This window comes from Macaca fascicularis, chromosome 1 (assembly GCF_037993035.2).
Source record: "Macaca fascicularis isolate 582-1 chromosome 1, T2T-MFA8v1.1".
NCBI classification, from domain to species: domain Eukaryota; kingdom Metazoa; phylum Chordata; class Mammalia; order Primates; family Cercopithecidae; genus Macaca; species Macaca fascicularis.
In genome coordinates, this window is record NC_088375.1 from 210,618,917 (window position 1) to 210,641,473 (window position 22,557).

Below are 22,557 nucleotides of genomic sequence, written 5' to 3' on the forward strand. Positions count from 1 at the left end.
TCATAATTATAAGACAATATAAGAGATTGCTATCTAGTTTTCTGAATCATCCCAGGACACCTACACAGCTGAGCTTTGTAAGATCAGAGTGTAGGGACAACCACATAGCTGTATTTCTGATGTTGTTGTTTAAAAGACAAACAGGAGAGTTAAAGATAGGGCTTTCTGGGTTTTTTGTGTCTTTTAACTTCTTAAAAAGTCATCCTGAGAATTAAGCGCATCAAAGTTTCCATCCAGAGTGCCTCACATTTCAGTATAAGCTGGAGAAGGCAAAAAGCAATGCGCTCGCTGCCATGTGAATCTTGTCTCTTTACACCTGGGCAGCTTTCACAGAACTATGCTCCTACCTGAATACCTTACGGCATCACAATGGGAAAATGTTTGTTTCTTGGCTTGCATTTGCTTTATAATTTAATTTTAATATTCTGCTTGGTGCATTTTGACATTTAATAAGGTCATGACAGAACACGGTGCTGCTGCACCAAACATCATCTTTTTCTTAAGCAAGCCTTGGACTTTGTTTCCTTTTTTACTGTTTGTTTGAACAAAGAAAGCTAATTTTGTAGTGAAACTAATAAGAAATATTAAACAGAACAAGATTAGCTACAGAAAGAGTTAGTAGCCTTTTGCCAATCTCTATTTACTTAAAAATTTTTATTTCATGAAACCAAAAAGTAAAATATAAACTAACTGAATAAACAAAAAAATTAATGAGAACAAGATTAACGACATAACCTTTTGCCAATATCAATCTCAATACTTTATTATTTCATGAAACCAGAAAGTAAAATCTAATAAAAATAACAACTGAATAAGCAGCAAAAAATTAATGAGAACAAGATTAACTATAAAAAGTAACTCTTTGTCAATCTCTATTTTAAAATTGTACTGTTTCATGAAATAAAGTCTGAGAGTTGTGGATGATTCTAAAATTCCCTCCAGCTCTGTGACAGACTGAATTTTTTTTTTTTTTTTTTTTTTTTTGAGATGGAGCCTTGCTCTGTCACCCAGGCTGGAGTACAGTAGCTCAATCTTGGCTCACTGCAACCTCTGCCTCCCGGGTTCAAGCGGTTCTCCTGCCTCAGCCTCCCAAGTAGCTGGGACTACAGGCGTGCACCACCACGCCCAGATAATTTTTGTAAATTTAGTAGAGACGGGGTTTCACCGTGTTAGCCAGGATGATCTCGATCTCTTGATCTTGTGATCTGCCTGCCTTGGCCTCCCAAAGTGCTGGGATTACAGGCGTGAGCCCCTGCGCCTGGCTGATAGACTGAATTTTATTTACTCATCTGGCTAGCAGGTGGGACCATTGCAAACGTGGTCCCCAGAGACTCAGCTAATGAGCTTCTGTCCTTCAAGTTCACACCTTCCCTTGAAACTGGGCCAGAGGTGATGTCCTAACCCATGGCAGACCTTACTCCCACTAAAATCCCACTTGCCCACACCAGGAAAGGCAGCACAGTAGAGGGAAGAGCTCAGGTTCTGGAGTCAGGCAGTCCTGGGTTCAAATACTGGCTCTGCTGTTCACCAGCTCTGAGACCTGAGTCTCAATTTTTTTTCTCTTTGAGATAGGGTCTTGCTGTGTGGCCCAGGCTGGAGTGCAGAGGTACAATCATGGCTCACTGCAGCCTCAGTCTCCTGGGATCAAGCAATCCTCTCGCCTCAGCCTCCTGAGTAGCTGGGACTATAGGTGCACACCACCATGCCTGCTAATTTTTATTATTATTATTGTTTAAGTAGAGACGGGGTCTTGCTATGTTGTGCTGGTCTCAAACTGCTGAGCTCAAGTGATTCTCCTACCTTGGTCTCCCAAAGTGTTGGCACTACAGGCATGAGCCACCATGCCCAGCCAGTCTCAGTTTCTTCATCTATAAAAGGATATGATTAAAATTTACCTTGTGGAACTGTTATAAAGGAGAAATGAGATGTAAATATGAGGTCTTAATATATCATTTGGCATACAGTAAGTGCTTAATATATGTCTGTATGACTCTGTATTTTTGTGATTATACCAATAAATATATAGGTACCATACTATACCTGCCTTTGTAAATTGGAAACTCAGAATGAAGAGACATATGTGCTTGGAAATACTTAAGATCAAAAGTGTTCATTATATAATTTAAAAAAGAATAAAGAGGATAAAAACCCATTGTTTCAATATAATACAATGCCTTGATGGGATGCTCAATATAGTTCCAAGACTTTACATCTATTAATCCCTCCAATCCTAAAACAATCGTTAATAATGCTGTTATTCCTGTTTCACAGATGAGGCACAGAGAGGTTAAGTAACTTGCCCAATGCTACACAGCTAACAAGTGAGAGAGCCAGGAATCAAACCCAAGCAGTGTACACAGAGAGTCTGTGCATTTTTTTTTTTTTTTTGAGATGGAGTTTCACTCTTGTTCACTCTTGTTGCCCGGGCTGGAGTGCCATGGTGGAATCTTGGCTCACCGCAACCTCCACCTCCCAGGTTCAAGGGACTCTCCTTGCCTCAGCCTCCTGAGTAGCCAGAATTACAGGCATGCGCCACCACGCCCTGCCAATTTTATATTTTTAGTAGAGACGGGGTTTCTCCATGTTGGTCAGGCTGGTCTTGAACTCCCGACCTCAGGTGGTCTGCCCGCCTCAGCCTCCCAAAGTGCTAGGATTACAGGCGTGAGCCATTGTGCCCAGCTGAGAATCTGTGCTTTTAACCACGGTGAGGGTTGTGGGGTTGCGGAGGAAGTGCAAGTGAGCCTCAACTGCAATTATGGGCATCTCTAGATCTGTACTGTTAATGTATGAGCTATATGGAAATGTAATTAGATGAAATTAAACATTCAGTTCCTTGGTTGCACTAGCCACATTTAAAGTATTCAACAGCCACATGTCGAGAGTGGCTACCATGTTGGGCAGCACAGACACAGAACACTTCCGTCATCACAGAAAGTTCTACTAGACAGTCTGTTCTAGATAATTCTAGGAAGTATTAGCCAAACATAAGACACGAACTCAGCTGTCACTGCATGGATTTTTAATTAAATACCACTTCATAATGTTATTCACACTTAGTACTTTTTTTTTTTTAAATAAGACATGCCATAAGTCGTGAAGTTAACAAAATATAAGCATCTGCACAGAATATATTCTAAGGTGACTTCATTTACACCGCTTCTCAGAGAAACACACAAGTAACCTTTTGTCTATCAGCCAGTGTTGGAACAGATATGGAATTCACATGGAACGCTGCCAGGCTGGTTCCCCAACACTAGCCTGATGGAGTCCTGTACCCGCGCAGCGCCGTCAAACTGGCTGGTTTCCACTAGAAAAGCAATGGAGAGTCAGCTCTCCCTTCTCTACCCAGAATTAAACTCCACACTACAAGATCTGTATAACCTGAACCTTGATGTGACAGCAACTGAAGTTTAACCCAAGTTTGGTGACCTTGCTTTAGGGACCTGGGCTGCTCGGAAGGAGACCGAGGTGTGATATTTAACATTGCTTGCAACATTCAAGAAGACTTGGGGACGTCAGAGCCGTGAGTAACAATAACGAACCAGGGCTATGAGTGGAAACCTGATGCACCCCTTCCCCATCCTAATAGCCAGTGCTGCGTATGGCCATCAGCAGACAGTCCATTTATACCACGGGACAACAATAGGGAGGAACTAGCCTTCACATCAGCTGTGCTTCCTGACTACTCAAGTGACCTACGCGTGGTTTCCACTCAGGAAACCACCATTTAACTTTCTGCTCAGCCCTTTCAAGGCTCAGCTTGGTGGGATGACGCCACTGCCCCAAACCCTCAGGCAAGGGAGCTTCCCAGGCCTCAGCAGCAGTACCAGGATCTGCAGGATCCCATGATCCACAGCCGACCTGAAATTACAGTGCACTTTATTTACTCATCTCAAGAAAGCCGGCTGGCCCAAGGCTAAAAGGCCCATACCAAAAGCAAGGGAAGGAGGGGGGCAGAGCAAGTTTGGGAGCGTATATATGCCCAAATTATTACTGATCACCTGGGTTTGACACATCGAAATAGCCTCCCTGCTCACCTTCTCTTTCTCCCTCCTGCCCCCACTCCAAGCTTTAGAAAAATCATTTGGGAAAGGAGGAATACACAAATAGCAGTGAAACCTGATTTTAATTTCTGCTTTTTGTTTTTTGTTCTTGTGGGCTCGGAGAAGGTAACTCATTCCCCCTTCTGATTCTTCCTCCACAATGAACAAGCCCTCCTTTTCCATCAGGGCTGATCCTGCCCTTCTCTTCCTCATGAACCATCAATGGCTTCCATGTCCTCTTGGATACACTTTAAACTCCTTAGCCAGGTATTCAAGACCTTCCATGATTCGGCCTCCACTGCTTATCCTTTTTTTTTTTTTTTTTTTTGAGACATGGGCTCATTGTCACCCAGATTGGAGTGCAGCAGCATGATCACGGCTCACTGTACCCTTGGCTTCCTGGGCTCTAGCAATCCTCCCACCTCAGCCTCCTGAGTAGCTGGGATCACAGGCATGCCCCACCACACCCAACTAATTTTTTTTTTTTTAATTTTTAGCAGAGGTAAGGTCTTGCTATGTTGTCCAGGCTGATATAAAACTCCTGGGCTCCAGTGATCCTCCAGCCTTGGCCTCCCAAAGTGCTGGGATTACAGGCGTGAGCCACTGTGCACAGCTTCCACTACTTAGCTTTGAGATTCGTCTCCCACCACCTTCCCTGGCTCTCCTTTCTTTGCCCTGCTCCTCTTATCTCTGTGCCTTTGCAAATGCTGGCCCCTCTGCCTCGGGGGTGATCACCCTACTTTCATATGCTTTATACAAATCCTAGATTTGCCACCCATCTATGAGTGGGACCAAAATCATCTCCACTTCTGAATACCCCTTTGGGCTCAGGGTCGGAACTTTGACAGGGTCTCCATGATGGTCATTTTCTGTGGCCCACCACCGCACTTTACACCCATCAGAGATTCCTGGGTATTTGTGCCTCCCTCTGCTGGCCTGGAGGGCAGGAACTATGTCTTATCTTTGTAGCTTGGGTCTTCCAAATGCTTAGCACATAGTAAATGCCTTATAAATCTTGTTGAATTGAGTTGATCCCCATCCTAAGGGAAGGGAGTCCACTGCCCGCTGCCGCCTTAGGTAGTTAAGACCACACAATACAGAAGTGGTTAAGACACAATACAGAAGTGGTTATCACAGACAACAGATGTCAGTTTTTGAAGTCAAGGTATTAAATCAGTACTGAATCAGTATTAAGCACAATCCACAAAGATAAGTGATCTGTCACACTGGTCTATTAACACTGTTATCATGCCTATTAAAGGCTGTCTAGGGAAGTGGTGAGTGTAGCTCTAAGTAGTATTCACTGGATGGAGAATGCCACAGATCCTATGGGGATTATTTAACCTTCCAAAGGAACCCTAGGGAGGAAACTTTCTGGCAAGGTTGCATGGGGCCCTGGGGGTTTTAGCAGAACATCTTTTTAAATTCTTAAGCTTTCCAGGTGTGAAATCTCAGGATTGTGGCATTGTAGCAGAATCACTGGTGGTACCAGTTAAGAATGCAGACCCCTGGGCCCCACTCCAGTCCCACTTAAGAGTGTCTGCAGTTGGGGTGCAGGAATCTGCATTTTACATACACTTCTAGGGGATCCTCATGCCCACTAAAGTCTGCAAACCTTTCTCTGCGCCTCTCAAAGTACACCATCAGTCTAGGGGAGGACAGTCACATAGGCAGCCAGGAAGAAAGCAACAGCCCTGTTTTTGAGAATGCTTGCTTCTCCCAGACATACATGCATGGGGATGAGGACCCAGAGAGTCTCTATTGACTTCAAGGAAATTAACCAGTAACTTGAGCTTGGCTTGTGGCTCTGTAATGGAGAGACGGAGGACAGGTGAAGAGGCTGTCTCTGAAATGAGCATCCCCACCTTTCCAGGGGGCACTGGTATGCAGGAAAAAATAACACATAAGATGGCCAGATTTTCTACCTATCCCTTTTTAAGTGGTGAAATCACCTTTTGTAAGAGTAAGGGGGACTTTTCTTCCTTAATGGGCTGAAGCATCATCACCCTCTCCTAGCCTCCTTATTCTTCCCCTTCTCCTAACTTCCTAATTCCTTTGGGGGCAGGAGGCAGACAAACAAGTAGTCCTCACAGGACCAAAATCAAATTCGTTTTCAGAGTAGATCCAATTTGAACATATCAAGCACATCTTCGCTAGAAGGGCACAGATGACTGGAAGGCAGATGTACATTTCTGAAACACAAATGGCAGAACCTTCCACCCAGGGTTGGCCCAGCCTGCCATGTGAAGGCAGCACAAGTGCTATCACAGATACGGCACCAGGAGTGTTGGGGAGAGATCAGGCATGCACGTGAAGTGGAGGAAGACGAGATTTAGAGGTGTCCAGCCTTTCGCTGGATTTGAGAATTAACAGCAGACTCTCCGTCTTGTCTTAGCTCTGAAGGATACAGCAACCTTTGGTCACTGTCGGAGGAAGCTCAGTTACCATCCTCAAGGATGGTAGACAGGCTTTCCAAATCCTGCTGGGCTAATCCAGGCAGAAGCTGGATTCTATCCCGCCCACCTGGAATAATGCTTCCATCCCCCCACCCTCATCATCTGAAATTTCCAAGACCAAGATAACGCATCCTTTCCCAGGGACAAAGGCTTTCTGAGATCATCGTCCATAGCGTTCTCAGTTAAAAACAAAATGAGACTTGAAAGGCAAGTTTTAGGATTCAGGGTTGAACCGCTGTCAGCCTGGTGGGGACAGTTATAAATAGAGGGAGGCGAGTCTCATTCCTTCTTGGTGTGCTCTAGGACTCGGTAGGGGACCCCAGAGGCACTTCTGGAGCCGTGCTCTTCTTGCATGACTGGCAGTGTGGCAGGAGCGTAGATCTCAGAAATGTTGTCATTGTTTTCCAGAGCCCCATAGGAAAAAGAAGCTTTGAGGTCAGGCTGGACAGTCATCCCTTTATCGTGCATGTTCTGCATACCTGAAATGAAATCCATTTTCCCCAAATCATTACGTGGTAAGGGGGCCAAGGAGGCCGCATCTCCCTCTATCCTGCCACAGACTAATTATAGTGCTCAGCAGCTAATCATGTGCATTGTCAATTTCCCGAATGCTTTAGATTTAAAAGAGAACACCCACAAATACACACTGGAACTATTACGGTTGCTAAGCAACAAGAGATGAATCTTCAGGAAATATGCACACAGACCAGCTGCTGTCAGGAGGAACCCTCAGTTGGCCTAAAGTGAGGTGGGAATGTCGGTGTGGGCCCCAGGTGGAATGGAACTAGCACTGTGCTTTGAACGTGGTAGATGCCAACGCTTCACTGTTGAATTAAATCAGGATCCAGGAAACTCTGTTACACTGTCGAGGAAAGAGAGTAATTTTTGTGCATGGGCACCTGAAGGTGACAGATGCATCATGATGCCCAGAGACAGCATCTTGGCCTTTAACTTTAAAGTCCCTGCTACACATACAGGGGAAGGTGAGATTTGCTTATTATTACTTCTGGGTACTTTGACAAGGGATTCCTATTTACATTTGAGGGCAAAGCCTTTAATCTTTAATTCCTTTATCTTTGTCCTACAATTCCCCTAGTCAGGTCAGGAGGGACGTGTTTTGTTTGTTTGTTCATTTATTTATTTATTGAGACAGGGTCTTGCTCTGTCGCCCAGGCTGGAGTGCAGTGGAACGATCTTGGCTCACTGCTGCCTCAACCTCTGGGGCTCAAACGATCCTCCCATATCAGCTTCCCTCCCGAGTGGCTGGTGCTACAGGTGCATGCCACCATGTCCAGCTAATTTTTGTGTTGTTTTGGTAGAGATAGGGTTTCACAATGTTGCCCAGGCTGGTCTCAAACTTTTGGGCTGAAGTGATCTACCTGCCCCACCTCCCAAAGTGTTGGGATTACAGGTGTGAGCCGTTTCGCCAGGCCGGTTACTTTTGAGGCCAACTTTTCCTGCCAGGGAATTAAGACTCTTCAAATTCTGCCTTCAGGCCGAGTCATAAGAAATTGAATGCAATGAAACTATGATGATAATAACAGCTGACATCTAACTATTTAATATGCCCTGAGCACTGGGCTAAAGGACTTTCTTTTTAAAGGCAGAGTCTATGTTTTCCAGGCTAGTCTTGAACACCTGGGGCTCAAATGATCCTCCTGCCTCAGTCTCCCATAGCTGGGATTACACGTGTGAGCTACGACACCCGACTGGGCTAAGCACTTTAAATAGTAACTGTAACAACAATAGCAATGACAATGGTTATGTGTATTGAGTATTTAATTGGTGGCAGATACTGTTCCAAATAGTTACAAAGTTCTATCTCATTTGATCCTCAGGATGACTAATAAGGAAAACGAAGCAGCAGAAATGACGCACGTAATTTGCCTGAGATCACGCAGCTAGTAAGAGGCAGTGCCAGGGTCCAAACTCGGGGCTTTCAACTCAGAAGTCCATACTCTTAACTGAATGCTGTGTGGCTTCCCTATGTACCCGCACTTAATCTCCAAACAATCCAATGACAGAGATGAACTACTGTCCTCATATTCTGGAAAGAGATTCAGAGAGGTGAAGTAACTTGCCCAGGGTCACACAGTTAATGAGAGACCGAGGTGGGATCTGCCACCAGAGCCTGTGCTCTTATCCACTCTGCAAATGGCCGGGGAAGACCCAGTCCGTGAAAGGCCCTTCGGCTCCCTAATGCGTAAGACTTAACTGATGGTTCTTTGAAGGGCACAGTTTAAGAGTCTGTGGTTTGGATTTTGGGGGAGGGCAGAAGAGGGAAGTGGAAGAGCTGAGGAGGTGCCTGTCCTCAGGCAAGAGAGTTGGCTTAACAGGTCTGGTTTACCTTTTGGATTTTGTCAATGCCCTCCAGCCAAAGACCAACGGGAATACACCTCCAGTCTAACAAATGTGGGTTTATTGACACATTGCAATGTGAGAGGTGTACATGGCAGGGAACCATGAACTATCTAAGAGGGGGTTAGAAAGGAGTTATTGTGGGGTTGGCTTAGACTAGGTGATTTTGGGGTGGGTTCAAGGAAGTGAGGCTTTGCTTTGGGTTGGATGCTGTCAGGAAGCAGGGCTAATTCTGTCATTGGGGATCTTAGTTTTTATCTAGAAGATGACTAGGTTGGAGCTAAAGCTGTGACTGGTAAAGAGGTGGCTGTCTCTCACAGCCAGGTAAGAGGGATGTTTGGTGTTTTTCATGATTTGGACAATGTCCATTTTTTGTCTGTGTTTAGACAGGATAGCAGAGTAGTCCTGTTTGTGTTCTTTCATTTATTTATTTATTTATTTATTTATTTATTTTTAACTTTAGGAAAAAAACCCTTTTCTTCCCATTCCACCTGCTTGTGTCCTGATCTGTCACAGCTGCAGAGTGGCCTTGCTTGCTGTTGATGTTCTGTGAAATTGTTTCTGCTCAACAGGAGAGGGCCAAGGCCCGGCTGAGAGTGCCAGGCCAGCTCCTGGAGGTCAGGGGCTATTTCTTGTTCTCATTTTTAAGAAGTGTTTCAGGTGCATGAATTACTCAAAGGCTCTCCAAATAGTGATGTGGTACATTTCTGGAATTGGAATATCTCTTGAACAGTAGTTGTCTGTTGTGAAGATATGAATCTAGGTAGACAAAAGGCAAGGTCCTAATGCTGACCAGGGAAACCAAGTGGCTGGAAAAGCACCTCTGTTTAGGCTGAGACTGTTCAGCAGTTTTATTCTGCATGTTCTACCTGCCACCAGGTCAAACAAATGTGTGAAACTTCCAAAGGTTTTTAAAGCAAAAGGGAAGTGAAACCAAATGTAACCAGGCATCTACCATGTCCCAGACACCGCGCAAGAGGCCTTTACACATATGACCACTAGCCTGAAAGAAGGAATCCCAGTTACAAGTGAGGATGAGAGGCCTTGGGAGGTCACACAGCAGGAAGCTGGTAGAGCTGGGATTTGAATCCAGGTCATCTGAACTCCAAGCCCACGTTCTTCACAGGACAGAACACCTACAATCGGAAGTGTCTTGACAAGCCACTGCAAGGGCAGGGTCTCCCTGATTCAACAGCTGACTTCCCACTGGTCGCAAGGTACAAAGAAAAAGCTGAGAGCCACACCCACAAACAGACCACAGAATGTTGATATCTAAGATTACCTTAGGTTACCTTCTATTTTCCACCAGAAAATACATCTATCTATCTATCTATCTATCTATCTATCTATCTACACACACAAATACTGATATTGATATATATACATACATAGTTTATAAACACACAAACACACGTATACATACACATACTTGCACACACAGAGTTGACACCTCACCTATCTGGAATTCAGCTATCCAGCGCCCTCATCTATCCGGAACACAGCCGAGAAACAAGGAAGTTAGCAAAAAAGGAATCTGAGCAGCCAGATTAGACGTTTAAAAAGTTCATGCACCAAAGCTCATGCACTTAACTCCTAGTAGAAATCTTAGGCCCCCAACTCAGAGCTCCTTCATTTTGATTTTATTTGTAATTTGAACAAGTTGGGCTGAAGGAGCGCATTGACATTGAGTTGCTATACTCAGGCAGGCTGGCTACAGCAAGAAGGACAGACAACAGCTTAATAACAAGAGAGGAGGAACTAATATAAAAAGTACACACATAAACCCTGGGGCCATTTAATGTAGGGGCACACCAGTCAGCCCTGAGAACACACCTGCATCACAGGGTTACAGCATGAAAACCTCTCGAGTAAGCAGTCCTCTAGACCATCAATGTGTTTATATTTTGTTCATGAGATTGTGTTAATGAAGGACAGGAGATTATGTTTTAGAGACAGTTCCATCTTGTATAAATAAAATTAAAATGTTGAGTTAAGTGCGAAAGCTAATGGTCACCAGCAACCTACAGAGTTTAGGTCAGCAAATCTGAGGTTGGTCCAATGTCTTAACTTTTCTAATCTGAATTCCTTTAGGCTAGACAGGCACTCTCCAGTCCTCCACAGGTCCCACCACTCCCTGCTGGGCAGTATTTGGCTGATTCACATGTTTATGTTATTGTCAGGGCTTACAGGCATTTACATTTGTGTTTCTCAGTATGAATCCTTAGCTCGCTATGAAATTAGGCTTTCCAGAATGATCCACTCCCTTGTGGCATCCAGCGAGTGAGATTATAATATTTTAATTTCATTCCACTCATTTTCCTTCCCTTCTCTGATCATTTCATTCCAACTAGATGAATGGATTTTTCCATTTGCAGGCATGAAGCCTGGGGCTGCAGATCCTAATTATAATGAGTATGAATCAGAATTTTCTTTAAAAGATCCCCAAATAGACACGGAACTGGCAAGATGTGCTCAAAACCAACTGAGGTGCCTCAGCCGTTGCCTACCCTTTTGCACAAGATTAAAAAAAAAGAAGAAAAGAAAAAAGACAGTGAGAGAACAGTCACACGATAAAGGCACAGCACAGCAGTTGGTTGTCTCTTTTTAAACAGGAAGTAGCAGTCATTCTACATGGATGGTCAGCTAGACCCATGGGGCTTTAACCTTACCTGGCATGGCATCCATGGAAATATAGGGCTCAAATGGAATGGCCTTCTTCCTGTTACGCGTGATTAAGAAGACGCCCAGGAATGCGATGAGGCACCTGAGGAATGGAGATAAGACAGGAAGAGAAATAAGGCCAGGAGCAAGGTCAGGGAGGGACACACTTTCAAGCTCAGGTGACGCGAAAGAGGTAAAAAGGCTTGCAGGCTTCGGAGGAAGGCTCACCGCCCAAGGAGCCCTGAGAGGCTGCCAGCCTGGGATCAGCAGGGGCAGATGCAAGTTGAATAACAATAGCTGGAGTGGCCTCACATGCCCTACACTCTCCATGAGCTGTAATCAGAATAAATTAGACTCTCCTGGGCGAGCTTCTCATGGCTCTTCACTTCCATTTAATCAGGATTCTCGGAACCTTGCCTTTTAAAACTTGTTTTTTTTTTAAATTGAAGTCATTCGTTTCAATCACTACTGAAGTATAGATAGTAAAAATCAACAAAAATTGGAGAGTCCGTGTACTCTTGGTCTCACTCGGCCAGGCAGGTGTATAGCCTTCCAGGTTATTTTTTGTTTTGCTTTGTTTTTTCCCTTTTTCCTATAGCTTACATAAACAAGCATACTTTCTAAACATTAAGGTATCATTTACAAGCAGCAAAATGCACCAACCCTAGATGTCTAGATGAATGGATTTTACTTGTGGAATCATCACCCAGGTCAAGACAGAAAATACTTCCATCCCCCTCAGAAAGTTTTCCTGGGCCCCTTTCCATTTCATGCCAGCCCTTCCCCACTATCCTGACTTCTCTCACCATGGATGAAATTAGTCTGTTCTTTAATTCATGTAAGTTAAATAATACACTATGTACTCTTTTATGTCTGGGTCCTTTCATTTGATAAAATGTTAAGATTCATCTTCTTTTTTTATTTTTTATTTTGATCTCTTTTTGAGATAGAGTCTCACTCTGTTGCCTAGGTTGAAGTCCAGTGGCACGATCCCAGCTCACGCAACCTCCACCTCCCAGGTTCAAGTGATCCTCCTGCCTCAGCCTCCCGAGTAGCTAGGATTACAGGTGCCTGCTACCACACCTGGCTAATTTTTTTCTGTGTCAGCACCTATGGACTGGCCTCAAGTTTTCAAAATGGCAGCATGGCACGCTATTATCTAGATATGGCATAATTTTTTAACACCTGTATTCTACTGCTGAGTATTTCTATTATTTTCTTTCTTTTTTTTTTTTTTTGAGATGGAGTTTCACTCTGTCGCCCGGGCTGGAGTGCAGTGGCCAGATCTCAGCTCACTGCAAGCTCCGCCTCCCGGGTTTACACCATTCTCCTGCCTCAGCCTCCTGTGTAGCTGGGACTACAGGCGCCCACCACCTCGCCCGGCTAGCTTTTTGTATTTTTTAGTAGAGACGGGGTTTCACCGTGTTAGCCAGGATGGTCTTGATCTCCTGACCTCGTGATCCGCCCGTCTCGGCCTCCCAAAGTGCTGGGATTACAGGCTTGAGCCACCACGCCCGGCCTCTATTATTTTCAATTGTTTGCTTATACAACTAATTTAAAAATTAATAAATAGCCCCATACATGTGTCTTTGCATCCCTGTTGAAGCATTTTTTCCAAGATAAATGATTAGAATGGAATACTGTATCAAAAAGTATGCTTGTTTGGATTTTTGTTGCTGTTGTTAAATTTTCCTCCCACATTAAAGTATGCTAACAGTGTGGTAGTGGGCTGGCCTCCTCATCCTCTTGCCAATGTGGAATACTATTAATCCTGTTAGTTTTTGCAAAAGGATGGTATCTCATGTGGTTTCAATATGCATTTCTTAGATCCAAGGTGAGGTTGAGAGACTTTTCATGTGTCAAAATGTGATATTTGAGAAATGCCAAAGAGATTAGAGTCCAAAAGAGAAGAAAGGGGAAGATAAAGCCCTTAGAGGAAGAAAATGCTTACCTCTGGGGAGAAAGCTCCCAAACCCCACAGCTCCTCTGACTCTAAAGGATGGGGCAGCTGTAGCAATAAGAGAGCAATAGAGAGCGGGGCAACCTGCTTGGAATTCTACACACGACATCTTGTGGCTGGCAAGCAGGACAGAACTCACCCCAGTGCAAACATGCAGATGTGCAGCACATCCTCCCCGATGAAGTCCAGGTAAAATATTGCACCTGCAGCAGCAAGTCATAGAAAATACCGCTGAGCTGTTTTCAAGTCACCCATTTGCAAGTCTGTCTAGGATTTGGCTAAGCTCTCTTCCCTTTAGGAAACCAAAACGATCAAAACTTATTATGACCGTGCCTTACAAGAAGAATGGAATAAAAGCCATTTAGGGGATCAGGTTGTCAACTTTTTTCCACCTTAGGCCCCTCTGATCTCCATGTTTCTTAACTTATATTGGGAGATAATATTAGATTCACAAAAATGGTGTAGAGTCCCCATGCACTCTTCCTCCAGCTTTCCCCAGTCATGTCTTCCATAACCACAGTGCATAATCAAAGCAGGAAAACGACAATCAACACTTACTAACTAAACCACAGACCCTATTTACCAGTTTGTGCCTGCAATCGTCTCCCCTCCATCTTTCTTAAGATGGATAAACAAGGCTTTGTGCTTATGTTGTTAGAGCTTTCTAACCTCGTATGGCCAGTAGATGCCAAGTCTGTGGGTCTACTCCTGTGGTATGGGCGTGGGGTGGGCCTACTGCCTCTGCCCTGAGCCAGCCTTTGTCTGGAATCATCTCACCCACACAGGCCTCCAGCTGTATTCCTGAGCTCCTGATTCCCTGCCTTGACTTGTGTTCTCACTCAACCATGGTGTTTGTGATTCCTTTCAACCTTGACTGGACTTCACGCTTCTTGACCAAGCTTCTTGACCATGACTTAGCTTATGGCTTCTGGCTGCTCTGGGTCAATGCCTCATGGCCCCTGATGCTGCTCACAGCATGAGCCCTGGAAGCTGTGTGCCTTGTGTGTTCCTCCTGTGTAGACAGGAACGGCGGCACCACTTGTCTTAAGTGCTGCGCAGAGCATAGGGCTTTACAGCCAGGCTTTCATCAAAGGAAAGCACTTAGTTCTTACTGGATTTTTTACTCTGAAGATTTTAGTTACCTATCGTGCCATTTAAACAAACAAACAGCTTTATATGATTGCAGCCTCTAAGGCCACTACAGAAAGAAAATGAAAAAAAAATTAGAGGTGAAATAGAGGAAAAGGGGGCTGTAATGCTAATGATCACTTATTGAGCATCGACGTATATAGAAGAGATGTGTGGTCACTTAGCCAGTGGGGGTTGTGGAGTTAGAAGATAGCAAAACTTGTGAAAGTACACACAGTATGACATAGGGCACATTTGGATCATTCCTATTACAATTCTCGGAGGTGTTATCACTCCCATTTTATGAATGTGGAGCTGAGGCTCAGAGAGGTTAAGTGATGTTTGCAGAGCTGATGTGTGTCTGTGCAGGTGTGGATACAAACCTGGATCTCTCTGTCTGGAAATCCTGCACATTCTCCATGAACCCATACATCACTCTATGGGAAGAACGAGTCAGCGGAATCAGCCTCTCTCCACCCTGCGATAATACCCTGCTGCTAAAGTAGAAGACAGATATCTAGCAACGGACCACCCTTACCTGCTGTGATAGCAATGGTTGTGGACAGAATGTAGCCCACACTGGCAATCAAAGAGGAGTCGTACATCTGTGAGGCTTGACTCAAAAACCTTCAAAACAAAAGCACTCCAGTCAGTGGGCTGTGGAGATGTTGGAAAGGCTAAGAGCTGACAACTGTAGAGTTTGGTTTGAAATATGAAGATGATACATTTAGGAACGTTCCTTGGGTTTCTAAAAATGCCACCCTCATGTTACAGGGCACCGTGTATCCCTGGTCTGGGGTCCATGCTTGATTCCCACTCTTCCCCTAGACACACAGCTAAGGCCCATCCCCATTTCCCAACTGAGCCATGCCATCATGGTCTCACACCTTTGGCCGCATGGTTCCTGTCACCTGAAATGCCCTTCTCCTCACCCCCCTGTATCCCCACCCCACTAAAAAGAGCCATTCCTGCATCTCTTATACCCCTGCCCCCAGAAACTCTTACAGCTCTAATCACGTTCTGCCTAGTGTTATAATTATTCGTTTCAACAAAATTTCTTTTTAATTTGAAAATGTGATCACTGCAATAAATATAGGAAAAAGAGAAAATTAGGGTCCTTCCTAATCACTCCATCTATGATAAAAAATACCCCAATTTTGGAAGATATTCTTTGCCCTTTCTCTGCATAGTTGCTTACACCATGCTCACCACTCAATTGCTTTTATTTTTTTACTTCGCTTTGTGGCCTGGGCTGGAGCGCAGTGGCACAGTGATAGCTCACCACAGCCTCTCACTACTGAGCTCAAATGCTCCTCCTGCCTCAGCCTCCTGAGTAGCTGGGATTACAGGTGTGAGCCACTGCATGCAGCTTGGCTGTACTAGTTTGTTCACTGGCTGTCCCCCAGCCAGGGCTGTGAATGCCTGAGGGCAGTGAATGACTACCCTCACCGTCCCTGGGTGCTGAGCACCCTCAGTGGGCTGCACTGGTTAGTGAATGAGTAGCTCCTTAGGAGTGGGCGGGGGCATCTGAGCCATGTTTGTGACACCTGGAGTGCTCAGCGCAGGGCCTTGGACTGGCAGGGGCTCCCTGGTGTTGACTGCAATTGTTGTAGTGGGACCAAAAATAATAATAACCAAAATAACAATAGCAAGGCCAATAATCATAGAAGCAGCTCATGTTTACTGGGCATTTCCCTAGAGACATTCTCCGTTCTCCTAAGAGCTTCATGTGATTCTCTTAAGTACGGACTGTTGTTCTCATTAGCAGGTGAAGAATCTGAGTCTTGGAGAAGCTGAGTAGGCAGCAGCAGAGCAGAGCGGTGAGGGCATGGGCTGGGGAGCCAGACACCTGGGTTCAGATCTCAGCTCTGCCACTTCCTAGCCTCTTACCCTCTGCCTCAGTTCCTCATATGCAAAGTGGGGATAATATCCTCTATGTCAAAGGAGCGTTGTAAGGACCAAATGAGCTGGTTCCATAAAGCACTGAGAAAAGAGCTGGGCTCACACCAAACACCGGGCCAGCAGCAGCTGCTCCTATGGTCCCTGGAGGCCATGTAGCTGGTGGACCTTGAGTCTGAGCCTGAGCTTTCCAGGCTGAATCAGCCTCGTGTGCTGGTGAGTCCTGTGTACCTACACAGGTTTTGTCACCTACAACATTCCTAGAGCCTCTCCTCTTCCCAGGCCCTCTGTTGGGCTCCAGGACTCAAACGCAAACAAGACACAGGCCCTGTCCTCAGGCTGCTGCCTTTTATTTAACTTCATGCTTAGGAAGAGGAGGGGGTACTTTGCCTTCCACTCAGGAAGATTTGGAGGTGATATATTGAAGGCAAGAAATGACAACTTTTCTTTCCAACCCAGAAGACAAGCAGGTGCGTCCTAGGGATGGCCATGCTTCCGAGGCCCCTGAGATGATCACCTGCCCCAGAGAAGATGGGAAGTAAGTCTGCTCCAGCCACAAATTTCTCACATTCTGGCCAGGCGTGGTGGCTCATGCCTGTAATCCCAGTACTTTGGGAGGCCAAGATGGGCAGATCACTTGAGGTTAGGAGTTTGAGACTAGCCTGGCCCACAATGTGAAATCCCATCTCTACTAAAAATATAAAAATTAGCCGGGTGTGGTGGCACACACCTGTAGTCCCAGCTACTTGGGAGGCTGAGGCAGGAGACTCACTTGAACCCCAGAAGCGGAGGTTACAGTGAGCTGAGATGGCACCACTGCACTCCAGCCTGGGCAACAGAATGAGCCTCCATCTCAAAACAAAACAAAACAAAACAAAACAAATCTCACATTCTGAGGCAGCAGGGAAAAACCCATCCACTGCTGGCTTCATATTTCTTTTTTTATTTTTTAAATCTTGTGCCTCAGCTTCCTGAGTAGCTAGGACTACAGGCATGTGCCACCATGCCCAGCTAATTTTTTTTTTTTGTATTTTTAATAAAGACAGGATTTTACCATGTTGGCCAGGCTAGTCTCAAACTCCTGGCCTCAAGTGACCCACACACCTCAGCCTCCCAAAGAGCTGGGATTACAGGCGTGGGTCACTGTGCTTCATCTTTTGAGTGACCCTCCAGGTGACAACTCAGCAACTTAGTAGCTCCTCTCTCCACGCTGGATGCCAGGCCCTGTGGCATGTTCGGCCCTCCTTGTAGCTTCACGGCATACGTCATCAGGCCCCCAAAAGAGAAGCAGCCTGAATGGTGGGGCCCAGCAGGAAAAGGATTTGTAACTCACGCAGCCTGATAGACGGCGGTTGCCACCATGCACACGAACATCACGTAGAAGATGGGGTAGTCAAGCTGCAGGTTCCCTTGAATGGACAAGACAAGCATCCCGGCCACAGCCTTGACTGTCACCACCGTCATGGAGCCTGCAGATGGGAGACAAGGGCGAGTGGGGAGCCTCAGGGAAATGCAGAGAGTTACGTCCGGAAAGCCAGTCTATAACCCCAAAGGACTTGGGGAGACAGAGGGGAGGGAACAGGAACAGAGTCAAACCGGTAGTTTGCATGGTGACAAACACCGTTTGCACTGGGTCTCGTGTGCACCTCTCCCGTGGACTCCCATGCTCTGTGCTGACTACACCCTAAAGGAGGGAGGAAAGCCAAACTCCTGAAGGGAATCCTAGATGTCACTTCTAAACTGCCAAGCATGGGCAGTAAGTTCAGTTCTCTGAGGCTCAAAGTGCCCAGCACTGTGGCCAAAAGGATCCCTGAGTGGATCAATGAAATCACGAGTCTCATAGCAACCACAGGAAAAAACATGTGCTGTGTAAACAGCTTAGGAGTTGTTGGGTTTTTTAGTGCTCAGTCACTTGTATTTTTTTGTTGTTGTTGTATTTTTTTTTTTTCCTTTTTGTGGAGAACAAGGTCTCGCGATATTGCCTAGGCAGGTCTTGAACTCCTGGACTCAAGCTATCCTCCCACCTCTGTCTCCCTAAGAGCTGGGATTGCAGGCGTGAGCCACTGCACCCGGCTGGTCACTTGTATTTTTAAAAACATTTCTCCAGTGTTTTGGAAGGCACACCCCTGTGCACATGTGCAAACATTTCCAATATGTGTGTACTTATTTTCAAATTAAAGTCATGTGACCCTGTACTTAAATGGTATGCACGTTATAAAATTTGTACAGGAATATAAATTAAAAGGCAGAGAAAAAATGATTGAAGTTCTAATATTCTCTCTGTGTACCCAGCGGAGCATCCTGCTCACCTCCCTGTGGAGACCCTCGCTCTACCCTACTGTTCAGAAATGGCTTCTAACTACAGACCATCAGACTGCCCTGCCAAACAGGAGTTAGAGACAGCCCCCAAGAGTGGTCCAAGTGAAGTCCTGGTCCCAGCTGCTCTGCTTTGCTTTCCTGTTCTTCAGCTTTGGTTTATTTCGCTTTCTCCTGCCAATACCCACCCCCGCCCACAGTGTCTCTCGGGCTCCTCACCCATTAGGCTACAGTTTCCAAACACTGGCAGCCACTTAAGCACTTGTCATCAGGGAGTCCTCCTTAGTGAGAAGGGGATTGGCCAATGGCCTCAGAACCTTCTAGCCTTCCTACGTAAGAGGAGAGGATGTTTTAGGGCCGTGATCCTTCCCATCCACTTTGAAAACAAAGTCATTGAGGAATGAAGGACTGATTCATGCTATGACGTGGGTGAACCTCAGAATTATCATGCTCAGTGAAAGAAGCCAGTCACAACAGGCCACAAAGCATATGACTTTATTTATGAAGGAGTTCAAAAAGGCAAATCTACAGGGACAGAAGGTAGCTTAGTGGTTGCCTGGGGCTGGGAAAAGGGGAACAGGGAGTGATTGCTAATAGGCACAGGATTTCTTTTTGGGGTGACAAAATGTTTTAAAATTAGATTAGGATGATGGCTTCACAACTCTATGAAATACTAAAAACCACTGAATTGTAAACTTTAAACAGGTGAACTTTATGGTATGTAAATTATATCTCAATAGAGCTGTTAAAAAATTAATTAATGAAACCCTGTCTTCAGTGACAGATATCTATTTGGCTGATGGCTTGTGGCCGTGGTAGGGTGCACAGTAGGAAGGTTGGAAGAAAAATGTACATGCACATATTAGGCACCTGTGCACATCTCATTTAACCCCTACTCCCTTCTGTGACTTGGATGTTCTCATACCCCTCTTTAAAGAAGTGGACGGTGCGGCTTAAGGAGTGAGGGTCACTAGCCTGAGGCCTGAGACACAAGACCAGCGCGGCAGCAGACTCCACCAGCCCTGACACCAGCCTGCTCCTCCACCTCTGTCCGCTTCTCCTTCTCGGAAGGATGGATTCCCCACAGCTCTATTTAGCTATAAAATTATACACAGTTCTAGCCAGGCACAGTGGCTCATGCCTGTAATTCTGGCACTTTGGGAGGCTGAAGCAGGGGGATCACTTGAGGCCAGGAGGTCAAAGCTACTGTGAGCTATGATTGTACCACTGCACTCCAGCCTGGGTGACAGAGTGAGACTGTCTCAAAAAAAAAAAAAGAAAAAAAAGGAAAAATTAATATGCGGTTCCAGCCTCAAGGTGATTCAGGAGCTATCTCTTCCACAGCACCCATCTTTGAATCTAGAATGAATTCCTAAGCTCTGGTAGGTTTTGCATGGATCTTTTCAGGGCCCAATCACTGGGGCGTGTTCTACTTCTGCCATCTCTGAAACAACGTAACTCACCTCATCCTCACTCTGCTTAATTCTTCCTCATTGGAATTGTTATTGCCCAAACTTACATAACCTATGAATTTGGCTAGGTGTTTACTGCTATTTTCTCCCTTTAGATTGGAGGCTCCTGGAGGACAGGAGTTTGTCTCCAGTCAGCAGGGACTCAGCTCCCCAGAGCCACTGATGGAGACAGAACAACCTGAGCCAGTCTCAAGCAGCTTCTGTGTCCAGGTGCCAAAGCTCTGCAAACAAAACCCATATCTCCATTTGGTGCTTCTTGGTGGTGGCAAAACTCAATCATCTAAATGCCAACTTACCGAGTAACGCCACCAAGAGAAGAATCACGACAATGTTGTTGGCGTTCTTCTCCTTGTAGAAGTAGAGCAGCAAGCAGAACAGAATGATCTCCACCAGCTGTGGAAGGCAGCGAGCAGGGGGTCAGTGGGGACCACAGAGGTAGGCGAGACCGGGAGACCCTGGTGGGCTGGGCCATCATCAGAGTTACAGGGTTGAAAGGGAATGACTGAGCTATGAGTCAGCATTTCCCAAACTACTGTTAGACATTCAGGGGAAAAGGGAAACACAGAGTGAATCTCTCTAATCCCTGGCTAGTACTGAGAAGGAATTCCCCGTTGTCCTGAGGCTGAAGCTTTGAGGGTGAGGTGCTGCCCTCATGTCCACTCTTTCTTGGAGGGCCAAGATTCATCAGGCTGAGAAGGTTTCTTCCCACTCCACTGCTCCATGGGTATCCCCATTAAAACAATGGGTCAGTCCAAGAGGGAGACACTTGTTCACCAAGCTCTTTGGTCAAGAATAAGAAGTCAGGTGCAGTGGCTCACTCCTGTAATCCTAGCACTTTGGGAGGCTGAGGCGGGCGGGTCACCTGAAGTCAGGAGTTTGAGACCAGCCTGGCCAACATGGTGAAACCTGGTCTCTACTAAAAATAGAAAAAACAAATTAGCTGGGCGTGGTGGCATCTGCCTGTAATCCCAGCTACCCAGGAGGCTGAGGCAGGAGAATTGCTGAGATCATGCCACCGCATGCCAGCCTGGGAGACAAAGCGAGGCTCCATCTCAAAGAAAAAAAGAATATGAGTATATACTCCCTGTGCCCCCAGCCAAGCTTCCAGTGTGAGGTTTAACAGAATAGAATGAGGAAGGCATGTGGAGTCAGGGAGACCTGGGTTTGACCTTGGATCTGCCTCTAAACTAGTTGTGTGACCTTGGGCAAGTCACTTAACTTCTCTAAACCTTAGTTAACCCTGTGGGAAATAGAGATAAGAATTCTTTTTAAGGAGTCCATAATCACAGCTTACACTAAATGACGTCTCCTTGTATGCCAGGTAGTATTCTAAGCATTTTATCTACCTTAATCTCATGAAATCAGCACAAGAACTCTAGGAAGCAGGTACCACCACGATCCCGTGCATGACACAGAGAAATTTAAACCTGGACAGTCTGGCTCCCAGGCCCATGCACTTTCCTGCTAGACTACACTGTCTGGAGATGGGCGGCCCAGTGCCTGCTGTTTAGAAGTGCTCTATCAGTAGAAACTTACCATTAGACGACGGCAAGTCCGAGTTTGAGAAGCTCCCCCTCCTCGCGTCGACAACTTGTCCTTGCCACCCCTTAAGAGCCCAGATATTTGCTAACACTTTCCCAAGAAGTTGAGCCAGCCCTAGCACCCAGTGCAACGAAAGCAGAAAACTTTGACAACAGCCTAGTCGCATTTGCCTACCCCAAACCCCTTATCAAAGCTCATTTAGTATAAAAAACAACACAGAAACATTAATGGGCATTTTGAAACATTTAAAACATTCCTTCTAATTAGAGACCACTAAAACACAGCTGCTTTCATTTCCCTCTGTTTCTTCTTTGTCTTTGTTCCAGGGAATCCATATTTTATCGAGTTGTCATTATAGTCAATGCGCAATTTTGGACTGGGCTGTTTTTAGTTACCATAAACAATCTTCATGTTGTGTGAAGTTGTCATAATTATCTTTAATTGCTGCAGAACACTTCATCAAGTGGATGTGCTGCCAGTCATCAACATTCCCAACCACTGTGCCTGCATTTGAGGGGCCCCAATTGTTCAGCCATTCTCCATGATGCTTTTTTTCTTTTTCTTTTTTTTTTGAGACGCGGTCTCACTGTGTCACTCAGGCTGGAGTGCAGTACTGTGATCATGGCTCACTGCAGCTTTGACCTCCAGGGCTCCAGCTATCCTCCCACCTTAACCTCCTTAGTAGCTGGTACTACAGGCACGCGCCAACACACCCGGCTAAT

General features: G+C 45.6%; 1 protein-coding gene across 4 annotated transcripts in view; it reads right to left on the minus strand.

Moving 5' to 3' along the window:
* Positions 1-3,004: 3,004 nt before the first annotated feature.
* The window catches only part of NIPAL3 (NIPA like domain containing 3), a 54,594-nt gene continuing 35,041 nt past the window's right edge, over positions 3,005-22,557 (minus strand). For 2 of the 4 annotated variants that reach the window (XM_045377991.3, XM_065527706.2), the window contains exons 6-11: positions 20,590-20,686; positions 17,839-17,974; positions 15,145-15,233; positions 13,618-13,681; positions 11,527-11,621; positions 3,005-6,978 (exon numbers count right to left, since the gene is read on the minus strand). In XM_045377991.3, the coding sequence (XP_045233926.2) occupies positions 6,779-6,978; positions 11,527-11,621; positions 13,618-13,681; positions 15,145-15,233; positions 17,839-17,974; positions 20,590-20,686 (681 nt within the window). In that variant the 3' untranslated portion in view covers positions 3,005-6,778. Of the gene's footprint in view, positions 6,979-9,265; positions 9,994-10,237; positions 10,345-11,526; positions 11,622-13,617; positions 13,682-15,144; positions 15,234-17,838; positions 17,975-20,589; positions 20,687-22,557 lie in introns of those variants that run through there. The other 2 variants (XM_065527707.2, XM_065527708.2) reach the window with 2 other exon arrangements.